Source organism: Scyliorhinus canicula, chromosome 1 (assembly GCF_902713615.1).
Source record: "Scyliorhinus canicula chromosome 1, sScyCan1.1, whole genome shotgun sequence".
In the NCBI taxonomy this organism is placed as follows: domain Eukaryota; kingdom Metazoa; phylum Chordata; class Chondrichthyes; order Carcharhiniformes; family Scyliorhinidae; genus Scyliorhinus; species Scyliorhinus canicula.
In genome coordinates this window covers 192,268,411-192,288,492 of record NC_052146.1, presented here as the reverse complement: position 1 = coordinate 192,288,492, position 20,082 = coordinate 192,268,411, and the positions used below count along the sequence as shown (strand labels likewise).

At 42.5% G+C, this 20,082-nt stretch overlaps 1 protein-coding gene across 2 annotated transcripts in view; it reads right to left on the bottom strand.

Annotated features, from left to right (window-relative positions):
• Positions 1–3,115: 3,115 nt before the first annotated feature.
• tab2 (TGF-beta activated kinase 1 (MAP3K7) binding protein 2) overlaps positions 3,116–20,082 on the bottom strand; it is a 65,528-nt gene continuing 48,561 nt past the window's right edge. The window contains exons 5-9 of one of the 2 annotated variants that reach the window (XM_038805289.1): positions 18,020–19,604; positions 16,632–16,792; positions 14,286–14,379; positions 9,249–9,329; positions 3,116–8,787 (exon numbers count right to left, since the gene is read on the bottom strand). In XM_038805289.1, coding sequence (XP_038661217.1) covers positions 8,642–8,787; positions 9,249–9,329; positions 14,286–14,379; positions 16,632–16,792; positions 18,020–19,604 — 2,067 coding nt within the window. In that variant the 3' untranslated portion in view covers positions 3,116–8,641. The remainder of the gene's footprint in view (positions 8,788–9,248; positions 9,330–14,285; positions 14,380–16,631; positions 16,793–18,019; positions 19,605–20,082) is intronic. The other variant, XM_038805299.1, reaches the window with a different exon arrangement.

The window sequence follows — 20,082 nt, the reverse complement described above, 5'->3', positions numbered from 1 at the left end:
AGGGTAGGTGGATTGGCCACAATACAATTGCCCCTTAATTGGAAAAAATGAATTGGGTGCTCTATACTCTAAATATAAAAATTAAGCCCCCTTTTTTTGTATCCAATATTTGATGTCTTGTTGCATTCTATAGATGAGGAAATGGTCCAACCAGTGTGTCGAAATCAGTGTTATTTCCGTATCTACCTTTCCTGGCTTGAGACAATTCACACCTCGTTAACCTGTCATTATCCTTCTCTCCATCGCACTGTCTGGACCTGTAAAGACTTAATTGCCTACAAAGATTTACATTCAAAGTATCATTTTGCATCACTGGCTTTGTCTATATACCCTGTGTTTGTGTAACCTACCTCTTTGCTCACCTGATGAAGGAGCTCCACTCCGAAAGCTCGTGATTCCAAATAAACCTGTTGGGACTTTAACCTGGTGTTGTAAGACTTCTTACTGTACACATCCCAGTCCAACACCAGTATCTCCACACCATGTCTTATTTCCTCCATTTTATCTCCAGCACCTTTCCCCAGAGTCTGGCAACTTTGACTTGAGAGGGTTTATTTTAACAGCAATAGCTTCACAGTTGTGTTTAGGCAGTGGTGCTTTTCATAGAATTATCAAATTTACAGTGCAGAAAGAAGCCATCAGCCCATCGAGTCTGCACCGGACCTTGGAAAGAGCACCCTACCCAACCCCCACCCTAACCCCCGTAACCCCACCTAACCTTTTTGGACACCACGGGCAATTCAGAATGGCCAATCCACCTAACTTGCACATCTGGCTGTGGGAGGAAACCGGGGCACCCGGAGGAAACCCACTCACACACGGGGAGAACGTGCAGACTCCACTCGACAGTGACTCATAGAACATAGAACAGTACAGCACAGAACAGGCCCGTCAGCCCTCGATGTTGTGCCGAGCAATGATCACCCTACTCAAACCCACGTATCCACCCTATACCCGTAACCCAACAACCCCCCCCTTAACCGTACTTTTTTTTTTTCTTAAGGACACTACGGGCAATTTAGCATGGCCAATCCACCTAACCCGCACATCTTTGGACTGTGGGAGGAAACCGGAGCACCGGGAGGAAACCCACGCACACACGGGGAGGACGTGCAGACTCCGCACAGTGACCCAGTCGGGAATCGAACCTGGGACCCTGGAGCTGTGAAGCAACTGTGTTAACCACTGCACTACCGTGCTTCCCTGCAAGTTTTCCAGCAAGTCAACCATTGGGAGCATCACTGTATAGCCTGAGGACATTGGATGCACATGCACTTGTCATCTGCAGTCACTGGATAAACCTCCTAAGGAGCCTGTTAAGGTAATGGAAAGCTTCTCCTGCAAATTTAACTTGACTTGCATTCCCTGGAGATAAAGGGGTAATTTTATCAACATTACTAAAATTATAGGACTCCATTAAGCAGGGTGGCACGGTAGCAGTCGTTAGCCCTGTTGCTTCATAGCGCCAGGGACCCGGGTTCGATTCCCGGCTTTGGTCAGTCTGTGCGGAGTATGCACATTCTCACCGTGTCTGCGTGGGTTTCCTCCAGAGTGCTCCAGTTTCCTCCCACAAGTCAGAAAAGATGTGCCTGTTAGGTGAATTGGACATTCTGAATTCTCCCTCAGTGCACCCTAACTGGCGCTGGACTGTGGCGACTGGGGGATTTTCACAGTAACTTCATTGCAGTGCTAATGTAAGCCTACTTGTAACATTAATAAAGATAAGCCATTGCCTCTCGGTATTGGATACTGCAGGAGTCAATGTGAGTTTTCAAGACTGGGGCGGATAATTTTGTTCCTAAGAATAATGAGGGATATGGAACCAAATGCAGGCAAATAGAAGTAGTTCTGCCATGATGCCACAGAACGAAAGGACAGCCACCAGTGCTGAATGACCTTGTCCTTTTCCTGTGTTCGTGCACAGACTCATTCAGGATTACTTGGCAAACGGTGGTGAGCAATACAATTGCATCAAACATGCATTTGCTGATGTTGCAAGATTGTCATGTCAACCAGGGAGGCAGAGCAGGGAGGGGCATTATTCAAAAACAAAGATCTTCCTGAGCACCTGTTTTTGAGAAAAACTGGGCAGTTTCATCTTTAATGTGGTTGGGGAGAGAATTGGGTTGCAGAAACAAAGGATCAAGTTCAAATAGTAATGTCAGTATCCCACGGTTTCAATGTTGCACAAGTACCAGACCCTGAATTAAAACAAGCATTTAACAGACAGGTAGAACTGGTTGGATTATACGCTTGCCAGGTCCTTGTTTGTATTACCTGAAGTTAGGAGGCAGGATATTTCTTGCCTGTTTTACAGGGGCTCCTGCTGTGTAGATTGAGAGAGTTATTCACTTTGGTAAGACTGCTGACACTGTAAATTGTTGTAAATTATTTAGACTGTTCAGGTTGCTCATTCCACAGTTCAGTGCTCAGTGCAGAGGGAGATACAACCCTTACAAGACTGCTGTGAGCCGCCTGTTGTTTTCTGCTCACTGACCTGAGCAGATTGTCTGTTGCAGCCATGCGTCAATCATTGCACCAAGTTTCATACTCTGTGACCATCAGATTGCAGAGCTGACCCTTTTGTTTAGAATCCCAGCAACCTGAGCCCTAACCTAGGCTGACATGAAAGGAGCAGCAAGGGAGTGGGGCAGGGATGAGAAATTCTGGGGAGGAGCACTGGAGAGCAGGCAGGACAAGGACAAGATGTGGGATTTACTCCTACTCCTTTTGCTCGTGTTATGCTCATCTGCTGTAGGCTCCCATAGGCGAATTTTTGCTGCCCCTTTCCAGGAAAGGTTCCAGAAACTCTTTTTAACAGAACGGCAGCAGACTGTAAGGGGGAAATATGAGCTCAAGCTCCAAAACAACAACTAGGAATAGGCAATAAATGCACTTTCAATAATATCTACATCCTAAGAATGAATTATCTAGAACATGGAGGCAGAGGGTCATTTTAATCAAAAGAGGCTCCAACTGAGACGATCTCATTTAATGAAGCCACTGAAAAGGATCTATGTTCTATGAACTGGAGCAAATCAAGAAGCAGCCCACAAGCCTGCACTGCCACCTGGGGGAAGAATGGAGTAAAATATAACAGAGCTCTCAGCAGTAATTGGTGTTAAATTATCCACACTATCCCCAACATTGTGCGGCATTTAATTCTCCAGTTGACAAAATATCACTTTCATCTTGTACCAATTCAAGCTATATAATGACTACAACAATTCTGAAGCAATTTCAAAGCAAATCTTGACATTTAAGCAACAGGAACTTACCATGGGGCACTGCTGCTAGTTAATAAAATAACTCACATTCATATTGCACCTTTCATGACTTCCAAAGGTCCCAAAGTGCTTTCTAGCTACTGAATTACATTTTAAAATATAATTACTGTTGTCGGAAGTGCCTTCAAGATAAGCGAGGACGGGGCAAAACCAATGTCTCAATCCATCCCCCCCAAACACGGACTTCATTCATATACAGTATTTGCAATCGGTTACACAGAGACTTAGCCTAACATCACACGAGACAATATCAACCAAGACTGTAAACCATTTTTTTTCCTCTTGCTGACACATCGTCCTTTAAAGCAACTTCAAAATTCAAGTACTGTTGTCATAAAAGGTAGCAGTCAATTTGCGTGCCAAGTTCCACAAATAGCAATGAGAGAAATGTCCAGACTGTGCTTTCTGTGGTGGCGTTGGTTGAGGGAGAGCTTCCCTCATCTTCTTTGAAGAACATGCCAGGGATGTTTTATGTCAACTTGAGGCCCTTGAGTTTAACTTGTCATCTGAAATACAGCATTTCTGGCAATGTAGCACTTCCTCAGTACTACACTATCTGCCTGGATTATGCGCTCAAGTGTCAAGTAAATCTGATTCCCACAATTTTCAGATGAGAGTACTACCACTTGGGGAAATCCTGTCAACACGAGCCGTTTCCAGGATCACAGAGTTGAGCCATGCAAACACCGTCTGACCTCTTGCAGACTTGGTCTTGAATGAACATAAAATTTGCTCAAATAAAAATTACCTCAAAGTTTTAGATGTTCATGAATTACGCAATTTTAATATAAAACTTCTTAAAGCATCCAAGAAATGGATTGGGGATTTTTTTCCCCCACTGGACATATATAACCTAAATAAGTGATTGGCTAAAGAAAACAATTTCTGCAAACAATCACTTCACTTTCTTTTCTAACCAACAAGCATTCCATGGTAACATCTGATTTTTATATTAATACCCTAGCAGTTGACTTATTGTGCATGTACATGTGGCAGAGATTCCCATAAATCTCAACGCTCTTAGTGCTTGCTACACTATACCATACACATCAATTACATTTCCCTTCTAAGCAATGCTCTAGTAATTATTGCATAGCATATGTGGAAGAGATTTTCATGTGTCAGTTCACTTTGATGTATCCCTTTCCCATGTACAATACTACGGATACCATGGAGACAGAAGGATCTCTTTTTGGAGGTAGGAACACAAGTAGGCTATTCAGCCCCTCGGGCCTGTTCCATCACTCTCTGCCGATTTCATAGCTGATCTTTATTCTAACTCCATCCAAATGCCATGGATCTGTATCTTTTAACACCCCTGTCAAGCAAATATCTATTTGTCTCAGGTTTAAAATTAATTCATATAGCATCTACCTCTACTACTCTTTCTAAAAAAAATATTCTCTCCTGGGTGGCCTTGTTCTTGTGTTAAGGTTATTTCCCCATGCCTGGAGCTCCCAAATAGTGGAAAACGTTACTCCATACCAATTCTTTCCAAAATCCTAAAAACTTACATCAAATCACTCCACATCCTTCTATATTCCAAGGAATGCAATCCTAGTTTGCGTAACCTCTTCTCACAATTTAAACCTTGGAGCTTTGGCCACACTCTGGTAAATCTGTGAGATATTCCTTCTAAGGCTAATATATTTCCAATATGCGCTGCCCAGAACTTTGCTGTGTTCTCGAGATTAATCCGATCTTCTAACATGAGCTTTGTATAGCTGTATCAAATGCATTCCCCTTCATATATTCCAGCCTCGTAAATATAAAGGCGAAGGTTCAATTGCATTTTTGATTAGTGTGTTTACCTAACCACTATTTTTTAGCAACCTGTGTATATAGACCCTTAAATTGCTTTGCATCTCCATTATTTCCAGTTTTTCACTGTTTGAAAGAATGCGGATTTTGTTTTGGATAAAATGCATGATCTCACTTACCCGCATTGAATTCCATCTTCCGCAGTTTTGCCAACTCAATCAATGCCTCTAAGCAATATTATGCTCCTGTCTATGCTACTTACCAGCCTCCCCGAACAGGCACCGGAATGTGGCGACGAGGGGCTTTTCACAGAAACTTCATTTGAAGCCTACTTGTGACAATAAGCGATTTTCATTTTCACTTACTGTGCCAATTTACTAAGCCAGACTCTACCACATAATGTTCCCATCGATCATATTCTTGCCCATTCATTTAACTTGTCTCATCCCCATCAACCTCTTAACATCTTCTTCATCACTTACTTTCCCACCTAACTTTGTACTGACATCAAACCTGAATAGATTACATTCACTCTCCTCATTAAAGCCATGAACATAAATTGGAAATAGCTAAGGCCCAGCAAACTGAAATGTCCTGTTTCTTCATACTGTTCTCAGTTCACTAACCAATCCTCAATTCATATTAACAAAATATTTCCAATTCCACGAGACCTTGATTGATTAGTTTCTTTGGAATGTTAAGAGTACTATCTTTATCTTCAGAAATTAGAACATTGGGGACAACTGTCATCTTGAGGACAACAAATGTAAAGCCCAGAAACATATCATTTGGCCCAGCCAGTCTGTGTGGTTGTTAAGGCTCCACACAAGCCTCTTCCCAATCTACTATATCTACCCCAAATTACCATATCCTTCGCCCTTATGTACTTACACAGCTTCTCCTTAAATGCATCTATGCTTTTCACTTTAACTACTCAATTGGATAGTGTGCGCGCCAATATAACCACCCTATCCTAAATTTTTTATTAAATTTATTCATGACAACCTTATATTTATGAGTCCTAATTTTGGATTCCTTCACAAGTGGAAACTTCTTCTCCACGTTTAATTAATCCAGATTTTAAATAGTTTGGACACATCAAAAATGTAATAATCACATTCAAAATCTGTAAGTGTTTTATGGTCCCAGATACCAGAGTGTGCTGAATGGCGACATGCTTCCACAGCACTTAAGAAATTGATGGCCAAATTATTTAGTCACTGGTGTTGGTGTTTTTAAAAAGTAATCTGCTTAGCTCCTATATCCAAAGTGCTCAGGCTTTTGAGGGTCTTCTATATTGTTTGAATTATCTGGATAGTGGCCTGGCTTTTTAAAAAAAAAAGTAAAGTGCATGAATCTGACTGACCACCTTGGAGTTTATTTTCTTATGAAAGAGAAGCATGTTATTCCTGTAAACTGTGCGGGATTAAACTCTAATACCCGAGATGCTAGCACATTGAGATGTAGGGGGATCACCTTGCCATCTCAAGTACCGGAGATGCTAGAACAGAGATACAGGGGCACGCTGCCATGCACACTAATAGTGCTGGAGAATTGAGTTGAGTCTCTCTCTTAACTGTGTACTGTATTTTAGGCACGAGCATACGGAGGCACAGATGATCATCCACCATCTAGTCTGCCTCAAACACTAGAGCAGAAACTTGACAATCTCTTCACCATTTTCATAACTTAAGTAGCTGGAGAACCAAGACATGGGGAGTCTCCCTCCAGCAAATAACACGTCAGATACTAGATAATCATCTCAAAACAGGGAATCCCTCCCATGCATACAGACACAAGCCTATGAGGTATTCAAGTACATTTCAAATTTTTTTTTTGATAAATAGGTTTGTCATAAAGACAATGTACCCAATTAAAATGGAAAAATCAACTTAAATATCCCATTATGTTTTATTAATAAAACGTAAAACCAGTCAATTTTCATTTAGACCTGCAGATGAAGTTCAGGACCGCTGTGAGACAATATAACTTTTTATATACACTCTAATCATAATTCAAAACCCTGCTTTGCACTAAAAATTTTGAATTATCCAACATGGTCAATTAAGCAACATAAACAACAGGAAAGTAGGAATTTTGTGCTTAAAACATTAACAGGCAATTTAAACTTATGCACTTCAAATTATGCTTTGACTGTACCGAATGTGAGATATGGCAACCAAGTGTTTCTAGTCTGTTAAAAACCTCAGCTATTGTTCTCAAATTCTTCTTTGACACTTTGAAAGCTGCATTCAGGCACTGTATATACATTGCCAGAAAAGCTGTTATCAAACACTGCATATCATTTTAAAAAATAAAATCTGTCTCAAATGGATAAAGTTGTATATTTCACACATGTCCGTCACACTGCTGTCTTGTAAAATTCATTTGCAGGTCTAATCAAGAGCATAATTTATAGAAATGCTGTACATAAAGGCCACTGAAAGCTGCTTTATACATAGCTTTGTTTTTTTAAGTTAATTTAAGGCTTCACTTCTCATAGGTATCAAGTCAATTGAGACAATGATTTAACTAAAAACAGTTCAATGAAGTTAGCTACCAAAGTCTAAAGCATGATACATACAGGCAATACAGGAAACTCAGGAACTGAGGAAAGGAAAACAAATGTTCCTCCCCAAGTTTCTCTCCTCTTCCTCTAATGTATGGTAACAGCACACATGGTTTCACCAGTGCCAGTCCACCTGATTACCCATTCTTCATGTGAATTTAGATGGTGAATGCCATTTGGCCAGTCACAAGAGGCATCACAGCCAAACCCAAACCTGCTCTTACCAGATGAATGCGCATTCCCACTTTCCAACAACAGTCAACAGATAGGAATTAGGAGCAGCAATCGTTATGTATACCATCTCTTGCACGTACGGCACCCTGACTGAACCGAGCTAACTGAGCACAAGTAGCAGTCAACCTTCCGATTGCAGGGGATAGTACAAGGAAGCTTGAAGAGTAGATTGTATACATGGGAGGAACCATTGGAGCACTTTGCGTGCGTGATGTGATTATTTTTCTCTCATCGTGACACTGAATCTTATACAAGTTGAAGAGCGGAAAGGTGATCAGAGCAGTGAGCTTTATCAGTGATGCACCCCATTCACAGGTGCTTTCCAAGGACACTCAGCCCTCTCTTGCTCACAGTTCATTTGATTGCTTTTTTTGTTTTGTAGAACTTATTTTTCATTCCCATCTGCCGCCTCCTGAGAATTTATATATCTTTTCTCCTTAAAAATGCATCTTGGGAGGGAAGTGGGGAAAAGAGTGACAACAAGGCCTACAGCGGTTCATATTGATGTGGCTTTGTGAAAACCTTCTGTCTGGCTTGGTGAATGATGCATCTGGTATGGGCAAACCTGGCATCAGCTCAGGCCCCAATACCCGACTGCGGATTCTTGAAGCTGTGCGTTCATTCCCGAAAACCACTATGCTGAAATAATAATCTCCATTAAAAAGACCATCTGGTCCAGGCTAAAATTCTTTCCAGCATTGTATTTGCTGAGTTATTACAGTCTTTGTAAACAATTCCTTTATCCCAGCATCTGTTGGGGCATCCATTCTTTCACTGGGAGCGTAATGGCTCAGAAATGCTTGGGCATCTCACACTGTTCACAGCGAATCAGAGCTGGATGGTTCAGGAAGGTACAGGTGCTACAGTTCCAATGAGCCCCTTCATCCTCCTCCGGATCTATTATTGGTTTTGGTAGTTTAACTGCAGTTTTCTGCTCTGTTGGTAAACAAAAATGTTAAATGGTGTTGAAAAAAATGGTTCCCCAAGTTTCTCAAACCTGCAAAATTTAACAGATTAATTCAAAAGAAAAAAGTTGAGAATTCAAAAGTTGAGAATTCAAAATCTATTTCATCTTGTCCACCCCTCCCGCCTCCACTCACCCAACTACTAAGCACTGCTTCCTGACTGAGCTTCTCGCAAGGTTTTACTATTGTCAATGGTGGGTAACATCTTTCTCTTTGAACTTGTCTGAATGCACTTTGCTTTAAAATTTGACACATAAATGTCTTAATGCCCTTTCAGTAAAGAAATAATATTTTAAAAACCCACACATGACAATCGTTAAGAGTGACCAAAAGCATGGTCAATAAAGGTGAATTAAGATAGGCGACAAAGTCCTTTCATTCTACAAGCTCCAAATGAAGTTCTTGGTGGCTGTCATAAGATCTATACCCTACCTTTTGGTTTAGGTGGCACAGGACCTCGAAATCCCATATTGTCATAAAAATTGTGGATAGCACTGGGGTTAAAGTGTGGTCCTGCAAAGAGAGATCATAGCAATTTACCAATGTATCTTCAAATTGGAACATTCAGAAAATAGATTTAACAGTTCAATAAGCTATATTCTGTAACATTAATTTTACATTTACACTTATCAGAATCATGGAATAGTGCAGATGGAGGCCATTCAGCCCATCGAGTTTGCACCATGCTCTGAAGAGCACCCTACCTAGGCCCACTCTCCCACCCTATCCCAAGAATCCTGTAACCCCACCTAACCTACAAATCCATGGACACTAAGGGGCAATTTAGCATGGCCAATCCACCTAGCCTGCACATCTTTGGGCTGTGGGAGGAAACCTGCAGGAAACCCACTCGACGGGGAGAAATTGCAAACACGGCGCAGTCACCCAAGGTCAGAATTGAACCCAGGTCCCTCGCACTGTGAGGCAGCAGTGCAAAGTTGTGCCACCCTTCCTTGCACATGATGGAAAACGACAAAGAGCAATTCACAATAAGAACAATTAACTGGAGGAAAGCCAACTTTTAAAAAAAAAAATTTAGATTATTTTTTCCAATTAAGGGGCAATTTAGTGTAGCCAATTCACCTAACCTGCACATCTTTGGGTTGTGGGGGCGAAACCCACGCAGACACGGGGAGAATGTGCAAACTCCACATGGACAGTGACAAAGGGCCGGGATTCGAACCCGGTCCTCAGTGCCGTAGGCAGCAATGCTAACCACTGTGCCACCGTACTGCCCCGAGGAAAGCCAACTTAATTGGGAGAAGATTGAATATGACCTAGATAAATTGGAGTCAAAATTTTGCTGACAAAACTGAATTGCCTTTAAAGACGACAGAGTAGTCAAGGTATATTTCCACAAAAGGAGAAAGGTTGGGAAAACAAATCCAGAGCTCCCTTGATGACCAAAGAGATAGAGATTAAGATGAAAGAGCAAAAAAGTGTGCTTAATTAAGATGGCAGGTGGACAATACAATTGAGAACCAGGTCGCATATACAAGGTTCAGAGGGCAAATGAAAAAGCGAATAAGAGAAGCAAAGAGAAAGAGTGTGAGAAGCGACTAGCAGCTAACATAAGAGGAAACCCAAACGTCTTTTATAGGCATATAAACAGTAAAAGAGGAGAGCTGATTAGGGACCAAACTGGGGATTTAAGCATTGAAACAGGAGGCATGTCTGAGCTACTAAAATAATACTTTGCATCTGTCTTTACCAAGGAAATGAAATGAAAATCGCTTATTGTCACGAGTAAGCTTCAATGAAGTTACTGTGAAAAGCCCCTAGTCGCCACATTCCGGCGCCTGTTCGGGGAGGCTGGTACGGGAATTGAACCGTGCTGCTGGCCTGCCTTGGTCTGCTTTAAAAGCGAGCGATTTACCCCAGTGTGCTAAACTAGCCCCTAAGTTTGCTGTTCAGGGTCATGGTTAAAGAGAAGACAGTTCAGACACTTGAAGGGTTTAAAATTGATAAAGAGATGGTACTGGATAGGCTGTCCTTACTTAAAAGTTGACAAGGCATCAGGACTGTTCGAGATGGATCCAAGAATACTGAGAGGAGAAACTGAGCGACACTAGTCATAACTCTCTAATCTTCCTTAGACTCAGAGGTGGTGCCAGAGAAGTGGAGAATTGCAATATTACACCCTTGTTCTAAAGGGGGTACAAAGATTAAGTCCAGCAACTCTAGGCGAGTTGTTCTAACTTTGATGGTGGGAAAGCTTTAAGAAACAAAAACACAGGACAAAATTAATAGTTACTTGGGAATGCGGGTTAATTAAGGGAAACCAGCATGGGGGTGGTACGGGCAAATTATGTTTTTTGATGGGCAACAGAGGGGTTGATAAGGGTAATGCTGTTGATGCAAGGCACATGGACTTCAAAAAGGCATTTGATAAGAGGCTGCATAACAGATTTGCGAGCAAAGATAGAGTTAATGGAATAAAAGGGACAGTCGCAATATAGATACAAAGTGGCTGAATGACAGGACAGGAAACAGAGTGAAGGAAGTTTGTCACAGAGCATGCCACAGAATTTACAGTGCAGAAGGACGCCATTTGGCCCATCGAGTCTGCACCGGCCCTTGGAAAGAGCACCCTACCTAATCCCACACCTCCTCCCTATCCCCACACTTCCACCCTATCCCGTAACCCCACCATACCTTTCTATTTGGACACTAAGGGCAATTTAGCATAGTCAATCCACCTACCCCTACACATCTTTTGGAACTTGTGGGAGGAAACCGGAGCACCCGGAAAAAAAACCCACGCAGACGGGGGAGAGCGTGCAGACTCCGCACCGACAAGTGACCCAAGCCGGGAATCGAACCTGCGACCCTGGCGCTGTGAAGCCATTGTGCTAACCACTATGCTACAATGCTGCCCACAATTATCGTAGGTTTTATTAGGATCCAGTTCTTCCTGATATATATGAATGACCTAGACCTTTGTGAATAAGGCACAATTTCAAAATTTGCAGAAGATAAGAAACTTGGAAGTATTGTGAACCATTAGAGGGATAATGTAGAACTTCAAAGGACAGATAGGTTGGTTGAATTGGCAGATAAGTGACAGATGAAATTGAATACAGAAAAATGAAGTGATCCGTTTTGGTTGGAAGAATGCAGGGAGACAATTCAAAATAAAGGAAACAATTCTGAAGGGGGTGCAGGAGTAAGGGCCCTTGGTGTGTGCGCATAAATCATTGAAGGTGGCAGGAAAGTTGGGAGAGTTTTCAAAGAAAGTGTATGGTCTCCTAAGCTTTTATCAATCAGGGTATAAACTAAGGAAGTATTGTTAAACCTATATGAAACACTGGTTCGAGCTCTACTGGAGTATTGCATCCAGTTCTGGTCCAAGGGAGAGAGCACATTTATAAAAAGGCAAGTCAGCATTACAACTATAACAATCACCCAGTTTTCATTCTTGGCACATGAGTTAATATTGTAAATGGGTTCCTTTTTTCAGATCCCCATCTTCCTTATTGCAGCAACCCTCCTCTCCCAAAAAATCACTATCAGCTCCTGTCCACATGAACTACCATCCCATCTCCAAACTCTTTGTCCCACTCCACGGTGTACTTTCCCAGACCCATGGCCACAACATTTTGCTTGAAATCTTCGAATCATATTTCTGCCCTCTCTCAGCACCAAAACTGTCCTAACCGAATTTGTAAATGAAACTTCTGTGACCATGGTGCATTATTCTTTTTGACCCTTTGCAGTTTTCAGTGTTTGATCACAGCTCACTTGGCTCCAGTATGACCTATCCAATCACTGCCGGTAACAAGGGCTTCTCTTCCCACCCCTACATTCTTACATTCTTTATGGGGATGGTTGTTATGGTTGTTAAGAGGAGTTGATCTTTTTCGGCATTGGTATATGTTTTCCTATTGTTTTGTTTCGATTTATATAAAATGTTAAAAGTTCAATAAAAATATTAAAAACAAAACACTACAGCAACATACCAAGGCTCATTTGACAGTATCTTCCAAACCTGCTATGTTTATCTCCTTGAAGGAAGGTGGCAGTAGATGGATGGGAACTCCAGCACCTGCAAATTCCACTCCAAGTCATACACTATTCACACCACTATTTTGTTGTTCCGTCACTGTAGCGTCAAAATTCTGGATTCCACACCCCCCCCCCCCCCCCCCCCCCCCCCCACACACCCAATCCCCCAAACAGCACTATGTGTGTACCTACACCACATTGCCTGCAGTGATTCATGGTGGCGGTTCAATACCACAACTTTCTCAAGGGCATTACAAGAATGGCAATAAATCTTAACCTAGCCAGAAACACTCCCACATGAATGAATAGTTCTTTTAAAACTTGCCTCACAACAGACTTCATAACTCTCCCCAATTGTTGTTTTGGGCCTCAAGCTAAGTTTCAAAGTCCATACCCTCTTCATCACAAAGACCACCTACCTTCCCTCCCACAATATTGCTCACTTCTGCCAATCTTCTGTTGATACCCTCATTTATGCCATTGCCACCTCAAGGTGTGACTCTCAAAGCTTTCCTGGTCTTCCTCCTTTCAATTACGCTCCAGTAACTGCAGCTAAACTAAAATTGCTGCTCGTACCCTGTCCCACCCAAGTCCTGCTCTCCAATCATCCCTGTCTAGGTTCATTCAGCCAGTTCTTCTAAAGACACAAATTGAAAGTTCTCAACCTTGGATTTAGAAGTCACTCATTTAGTCTGTTCCACTCTTTGCAACTTTCTCCAGTCCTAAAAAGCATCCTCCCGAATTCAAGAAATGGCATCCCTTTATCTCCAGTGCCTTGTGCCCATTTTATCCCACAAGGAAAGAAAACCAACAACCTCAACAAATGTTCTTAAAGGGGTGAAAGGCAAGAACGAAACCAGTCCAGCATTTTTATCCGAGGTTTCACCTTCGGGGGAAGAGGATAGTTGAGCCAGTACCTTCACCAAAGGGGAGCAGGAACCCCATTACATTATTACTCTCAGACCCTTCAAAACATAACTGTATTCAGGGTGCCTGTGACATGAAACCATTGTTAACGCTACAATAGTTTTCACATGTTGTTTTTTTAAATATAAATTTCGAGTACCCAATTCATTTTTTCCCAATTAAGGGGCAATTTAGCATGGCCAATCCACCTAATCTATACATGTTTGGGTTGTAGGGGCGGAGCCCATGCAAACACGGGGAGAATGTGCAAAGTCCACACGGACAGTGACCTGAGCCGGGATCAAACCTGGGACCTCGGCGCCCTGATGCAACAGTGCTAACCACTGCGCCACCGCGCTGCCCTACATGTTATTATTTTGAAGTTATTGATGAGTCTTGCATGTTATTCTAGAAATAGTCCGCACACCAGCCCTCAGCCAATAGCTAAACAAGTTATAATACATTTATAAAATCAGAAAATTCAGTGGACATTTAGTAAAGCTGCTGAATTATAATTTTTTAAAAAAGCATCGTACACCAGAATGAAATCAAAAATACCTTTACTTTGAAACAGGTCAATCTCTTTGGTTATGCAGTCGATATCGATCTGCAGTTGTCGGTTACTGCTTCGAAGCTGCTGCATTTCCTCTAACTGAAAGACCAAGGTGTATACTCATTACTCAGCAATTTCAAAGGCAATAAATCTGTTATCAAATTATAATTTTAAATTTCTTCGATCATTTACTGTACTTGGGTCAACTCACTTAGATCACACCTGGAATACTGTGAACCGTTTTGGTCCCCTTATCGAAGGAAAGGTGTCCTGGCATTGGAGGCAGTCCAGAGGTTCACTAGCTTCACCCTGGGTATGGAGGGATTTTCTTATGGGGAGAGGTTAAGTGGGTTGGGCCTATACTCACTGGAGTTAGAAGAATGAAAGGCGATCTTATTGAGACATATGTAGGATTCTCAGGGGGCTTGACAGGCAGATGCTGAGAGGTTGTTTCCCTAGGACCAGAGGGCATTATCTCAGAATAAGGGGTCGACCACACAAAACAGACTGGAGAAGGAATTTCTTCTCAGAGGGAAGTGAATGTGTGGAGTGAATGCGTGGAATTCTTTACCGCAGAAAGCTGTAGGTGCTGGGTCATTAAGTATGTTCAAGACTAAAAGATTTGTTTCTTGGGGGTCAGTTTGCAGGATTGAAGGAGCTGGGGGTGAAGTATGGGCTGGAGCAGGGAGAAATATTTAGATACATGCAGGTTCGAGACTTTGCCAGAAAGGAGATGCAGAGCTTCCCTGTAGAGCCAGCTTCCACATTGCTGGAGGAGGTGCTGACAACAGGGGACTGGAGAAGGGGGTAATGTCGGCAGTGTACGGGGCTATTTTAGAAGAGGAGAAGGCATCGCTGGAAGGGATCAAGGCAAAGTGGGAGGAAGAGTTGGAAGAGGGTATGGAGGAGGGGCTCTGGGGTGAGGTGCTCCGGAGGGTGAACAGATCCACCTCGTGTGAGAGGTTGGGGCTGATACAGCTGAAGATGGTATACAGAGCACACCTCTTGGGGGGGGGGGGGGGGGGGGGGTGCGGTGCGCGCGCGCGGCGCAAATAACGTTCATATGTTTTGGTCCAGTCCAAAGGATTACTGGAAAGAGGTTTTTAGGATGATCTCTAAAGTGGTGCACGCGAAACTGGACCCGGGCACTCGGAAGGCCATATTCGGGGTGTTGGACTAGCCAGGGTTGAAAATGGGCGCGGAGGCAGATGTTGTAGCCTCATTGATCACCCGAAGGCGGATCCTGTTGGGATGGAGATCAACCTCTCCACCCTCTGCCCTGGCGTGGCGTGGCGGGGGGGGGGGGGGGAAATCTGCTGGAATTCTTGACTCTTGAGAAGGTCAAATTTGAACTGAGGGGAAGAATGGAGGGGGTTCTACAATGAATTATGCACTTTCGAGAATTGGATTGCATCGAACATTAGGGGGAGGGGGGACTGCATGTGTTAATGGTGACTATGGGCGATTCCAGATTCCTTTTGTTATTTGTTTATGCTAACATGCGGGCTAATGTTTCAGGGTTTGGTGGGAGGATGGGATTGTTGTTATTGATATGGGGATTAACATTGCATTTGTTACTGATTATTGTTTATTGTTGGGTGTAAATTTGGGAGAAAATGTGGAAAAGGAGGAGAATAAAAATATTTTAAAAAAGAAGTATGTTGAAGGCTGAGAGAGATTTTTAATCAGTAGGGGAATCAAGGGTTATGGTGATAAGGCTGGAAAGTGGAGTCGAGGACGATATCAGATCAACGATGATCTAGATCAACAAATGGCCTTCTGCTCCTATGGCTTATGGATAGTTCCAGTTTTTTGGTGCTAAAACAGACTTTGAACTGTCATTGTTTAACTGAAGACCAATGGCTGAGTGTGCACATTTACATGAGAATCCAGTGATTAATTAAGGAAGCCCTTTAATTTTAATTTCTGGAATGACAAATTCGCGTTCAGAATACAGATGATACTCTTTGTAGAATGGCTATAAATTTTCAACATTGAATACTACAGTTAAATTGAAAAATATAGGATAAAAGCAAATTACTGCAGATGCTGGAATCTGAAACCAGAGAAAATGCTGGAAAATCTCAGTAGGTCTGGCAGCATCTGCAGGGAGAGAAAAGAGCTGACGTTTGAGTCCAGATTACCTTTGACAAAGGGTCATCTGGACTCGAAACGTTAGCTCTTTCCTCTCCCTACAGATGCTGCCAGACAGAGATTTTCCAGCATTTTCTCTCATGTTTCGAAATATGTTCTTTAACTGCTGCGTGGAATAAATGCATAAGCTAACGCAAAAGCCTCAGATTTAGAAAGGGAAGTAAATTTGTTCAGCATTACTGAGTTGTGAATCCTACCGATGGGATTTGGGAGGCTGAATTTGATCGTTTCATGCGCCTTTGGGTAAGATCACTTTCCATCTCATTAACTTCACTTTTCAGTTTGTCTAGCTTTCTCTTCTCCAATTCAAGTTCTCGATGCAATCGATCCATTCTGGCTTTCTGATGCACTAATAAAGCTGCAACACACATCAGCAAATCAACATACAGATCAGAGAGAAGCAGACGAAACAATCCTCTACAGCAGAAAAATCCAAATACATAAAAAAAAATACCCCATTTTGATTTGGATAGACTTTTGTTGGAGTTTTTAATTATTCAACCATTAAAAGGTTTACCATAATGCACACCTGATAATTTGCTAACCTGAAATAAACTAAAAGCATTATTTTGAGATGAAAATAAAAGCGATTAAAGACAAACTGATGTTGAAATATGATTTTTTTTAAAAGTGAGATGTTGTTTTGCACCTCAGGTGATAATGGTAAGCCCTTGCTACTTATGAACTTTGCATGTCAATTGATTCAAATGGGGCAGGGCCCAGTTACTATTGCCTTCACCTCTCCTAATATTTTTACATCATTATTAAAGCCTTATTTTTGCACGCTTCTCAAGTCACCTGTTATAGCTATGTCACACTCCTAGTTATCAAAACTATTCCTTCAACTTAAATTGAATCTTCACATACATACCACTCAATCAGAACTCCAATTTATTGCAGTGATTTAATATGCAATGCAGAGATATAATATTGTGAGAATAAAGGTACAGTTCTATGCTGCAATACTGTGAGTCGAGGGAGTGCAATGGCCGTGCTGTAAGGCGAGGTGATAGTGAGCAGTTCGGTAGGCATGATGCAATACTAAGAGTAGGGGGTACAGCAGTAGTCCTATAATCTAGGGTTGGAACAGTATTAAAGTGGATGTGCTAGAATACCAAATAGAGCTGCAATGCGATACCACAAATACCTAACATTCTGGCAATATAATTTCGAGTAAATTTTAATAATCTTAAGTAAATTTTATTCATACTCTATGCATTTTAGTTGGACTCCAAGTAGCTTTGCTGTCCTATTGTATAGTTTGTGTGGCACAACAGCAGTCTATTGTAAAAATAGAACTATGTAAACTTGTGGGGAAGTATTCATTGATTTCAACTAAAAGGCCATCAGCTAAACTTATTGCTCTTTTAAAGGTTATGTTACAATGAGGCTACAGGATAAGAACAATATTTCATTCATTCGAATCCTTGCAAAAATCCATTGCTCTTGCAACCTCTGGAAATGCATCAGCACTCAACCTGTTGCATTTCAGTTTTTACCTGATGTTTTACCATCTGCGATGCACACAGGCTGAAACAGGAGAAGTGTTAAACCTTGAGCGACAAACTTTCAAAGTTCTTTGTACCTTCGGTATAGGCAGCATCATCAGACCCCGCACTCATTCTTCGCATCTCACTGATCCGATTGTCGCGAGCTGAAGCAGGATCGGTTGCCAGCTGCAAATGCTGGACAGGTTCAGGCTCCGCGTAATGATCGGGGAGGCTTAAGAGATTGGAAGGTTCAAATGTCGGCGATGCAACCCCAGGGGAAATAGCAGGTGGTTTGTTTGGCGAAACCGTAATCTTAAAAGTGTACTTGGTATTGGGTTGGGTGACCACCACTCGAGGAGAAGTGGCAGCATTGCAATTGCCGGCACTGCGACTCTTGGGTGGGTGATGACGGATGTAGGCAGGCTGAATGAAAGCACCCTGCTGTGGACCCATGCTAATCTGTCCTGCGGAACTCCGGGAGGAGGATGCCGAACTTGGATTTGCCGATATGTACACAGTGGGCTGATTTCGCAGACCTGGCTCATCACTGGCTGTTGAGTTTGCCGAGATATAAACTGTCGGCTGGTTACGTCCACCTATTTCCTCGCATGATGGAGGGCTGGCGGAAATATAGACCGTGGGTTGACTCCTGCCGATAGGCTGACTGCTGATGGAAGGTAATGGGGCTGTGCGAGAGTTGGAGGGGCGCAGCAGCGTTGAATTATTCCTCTGTGGCGATTCAAGTTTGATCTCAATTTGGTTTTTCCTTGACCCTGTTGAGATATTCTGAATGTTATATTGACTGTAAATCGAAGGCTGTGCACTATTAGATGACTGATATGGAGGAAGTTGAGCAGTTGTGGGGGAGCCGATAGGCATGAACACATGAGAGGTCTGGTGGCTTTGCTGGCCTGGGTGTACAGACTGTTGGGATGAGGTATATGCTGAACCACACTGTGAAGTAACAGGGGCACAGTAGCCTGCCACTTGTTCCATCTGCTGCTGATGCGAGTACTGTGGAGTCTGGAAGACCTGCTGCTGTTGATTGTGACCATACTGTGAAGCACTGGTATGCTGCCCAGATATCCAACCAGGCTGGCGGCTTGTACTGCTTTGTGACGTCACATAAGGTCGAATGTAGATCGAGTTACCTTGAGGGCTATTAAGTACAGGTGGAGGCACACCACGTATGTGCAAAGATGTAGGAGTATTATGGACAGTCTGAAGATTGGGTGCCAGAGTGACAGTAATTGGGTTGAACCTGGGCATTTGCTGTGCAGCACTCGATATTCCCTTGGAGCCCAATGGCTGAAGAAGTCCAAGTTGTTGGGGAGAAGAAGGGCTGCGACTCATGTCCATTGTTCCAAACATATTCAAACCTGCAGCCAACTGAGTTGGTGTTACCTGCAGTTCCTGTGTAGGCTCATAGTAAGTTAGAGCAGTCGGGAGTGCCCCATCACTGACACTATGAGGCAGTTTTCGGCTTCCATTCAATTGACTTCCTTCCTTCCAACGCTGATACACATTCTGGGACTGGACATCGAGATTGAGTTCAGACATGTGATTGTGAAGTCCAGAAATGCTGGACTCATCCAAAAAATTCAGGTCCCCTTCTCCATAAAGATACTTGGTGCTTTCTTGAGACAAGAACTTACAGCAAGCATCCAAATTGTTACCGTTCTAGAAAAAAAAAGAAAATTAGGAAACAAATGAATGCACCCAACATTAGTATTCCTTCTCTTAAATAACTTAATTCCTTGACTGAGAATATATATATTTAAATTATAAAAAAGACTGCATTGTTCAAACTATACCAAAATTTCACCCATTAATTTCTCGCCTTCAGCCTGCCAAATGCCAATTCAACATCAAATTTTCCTCATGTTAGAAGCATTGCATTTGCACATGTTGCAGAATAACATGCGAGAGCAGACGTGAGAGGAGCTCGGACACCAGGAGAACTCCTTGCTCTTTAAAGTGGAGACATAAGGTGCACCTGGACCAGTGGTTCTCAACCGGGTTCCACACGGGGTCCTAGACAAAAGAAACCTCAGTTTGGTGTGCTAATGGACGAGCGACAGCAATTCCATGGCGTGTTAGTTTAGATCAAAAACTTACTTCTAGGAACAGGTGGAAAGATAGCCAGCACAAAGGAGTG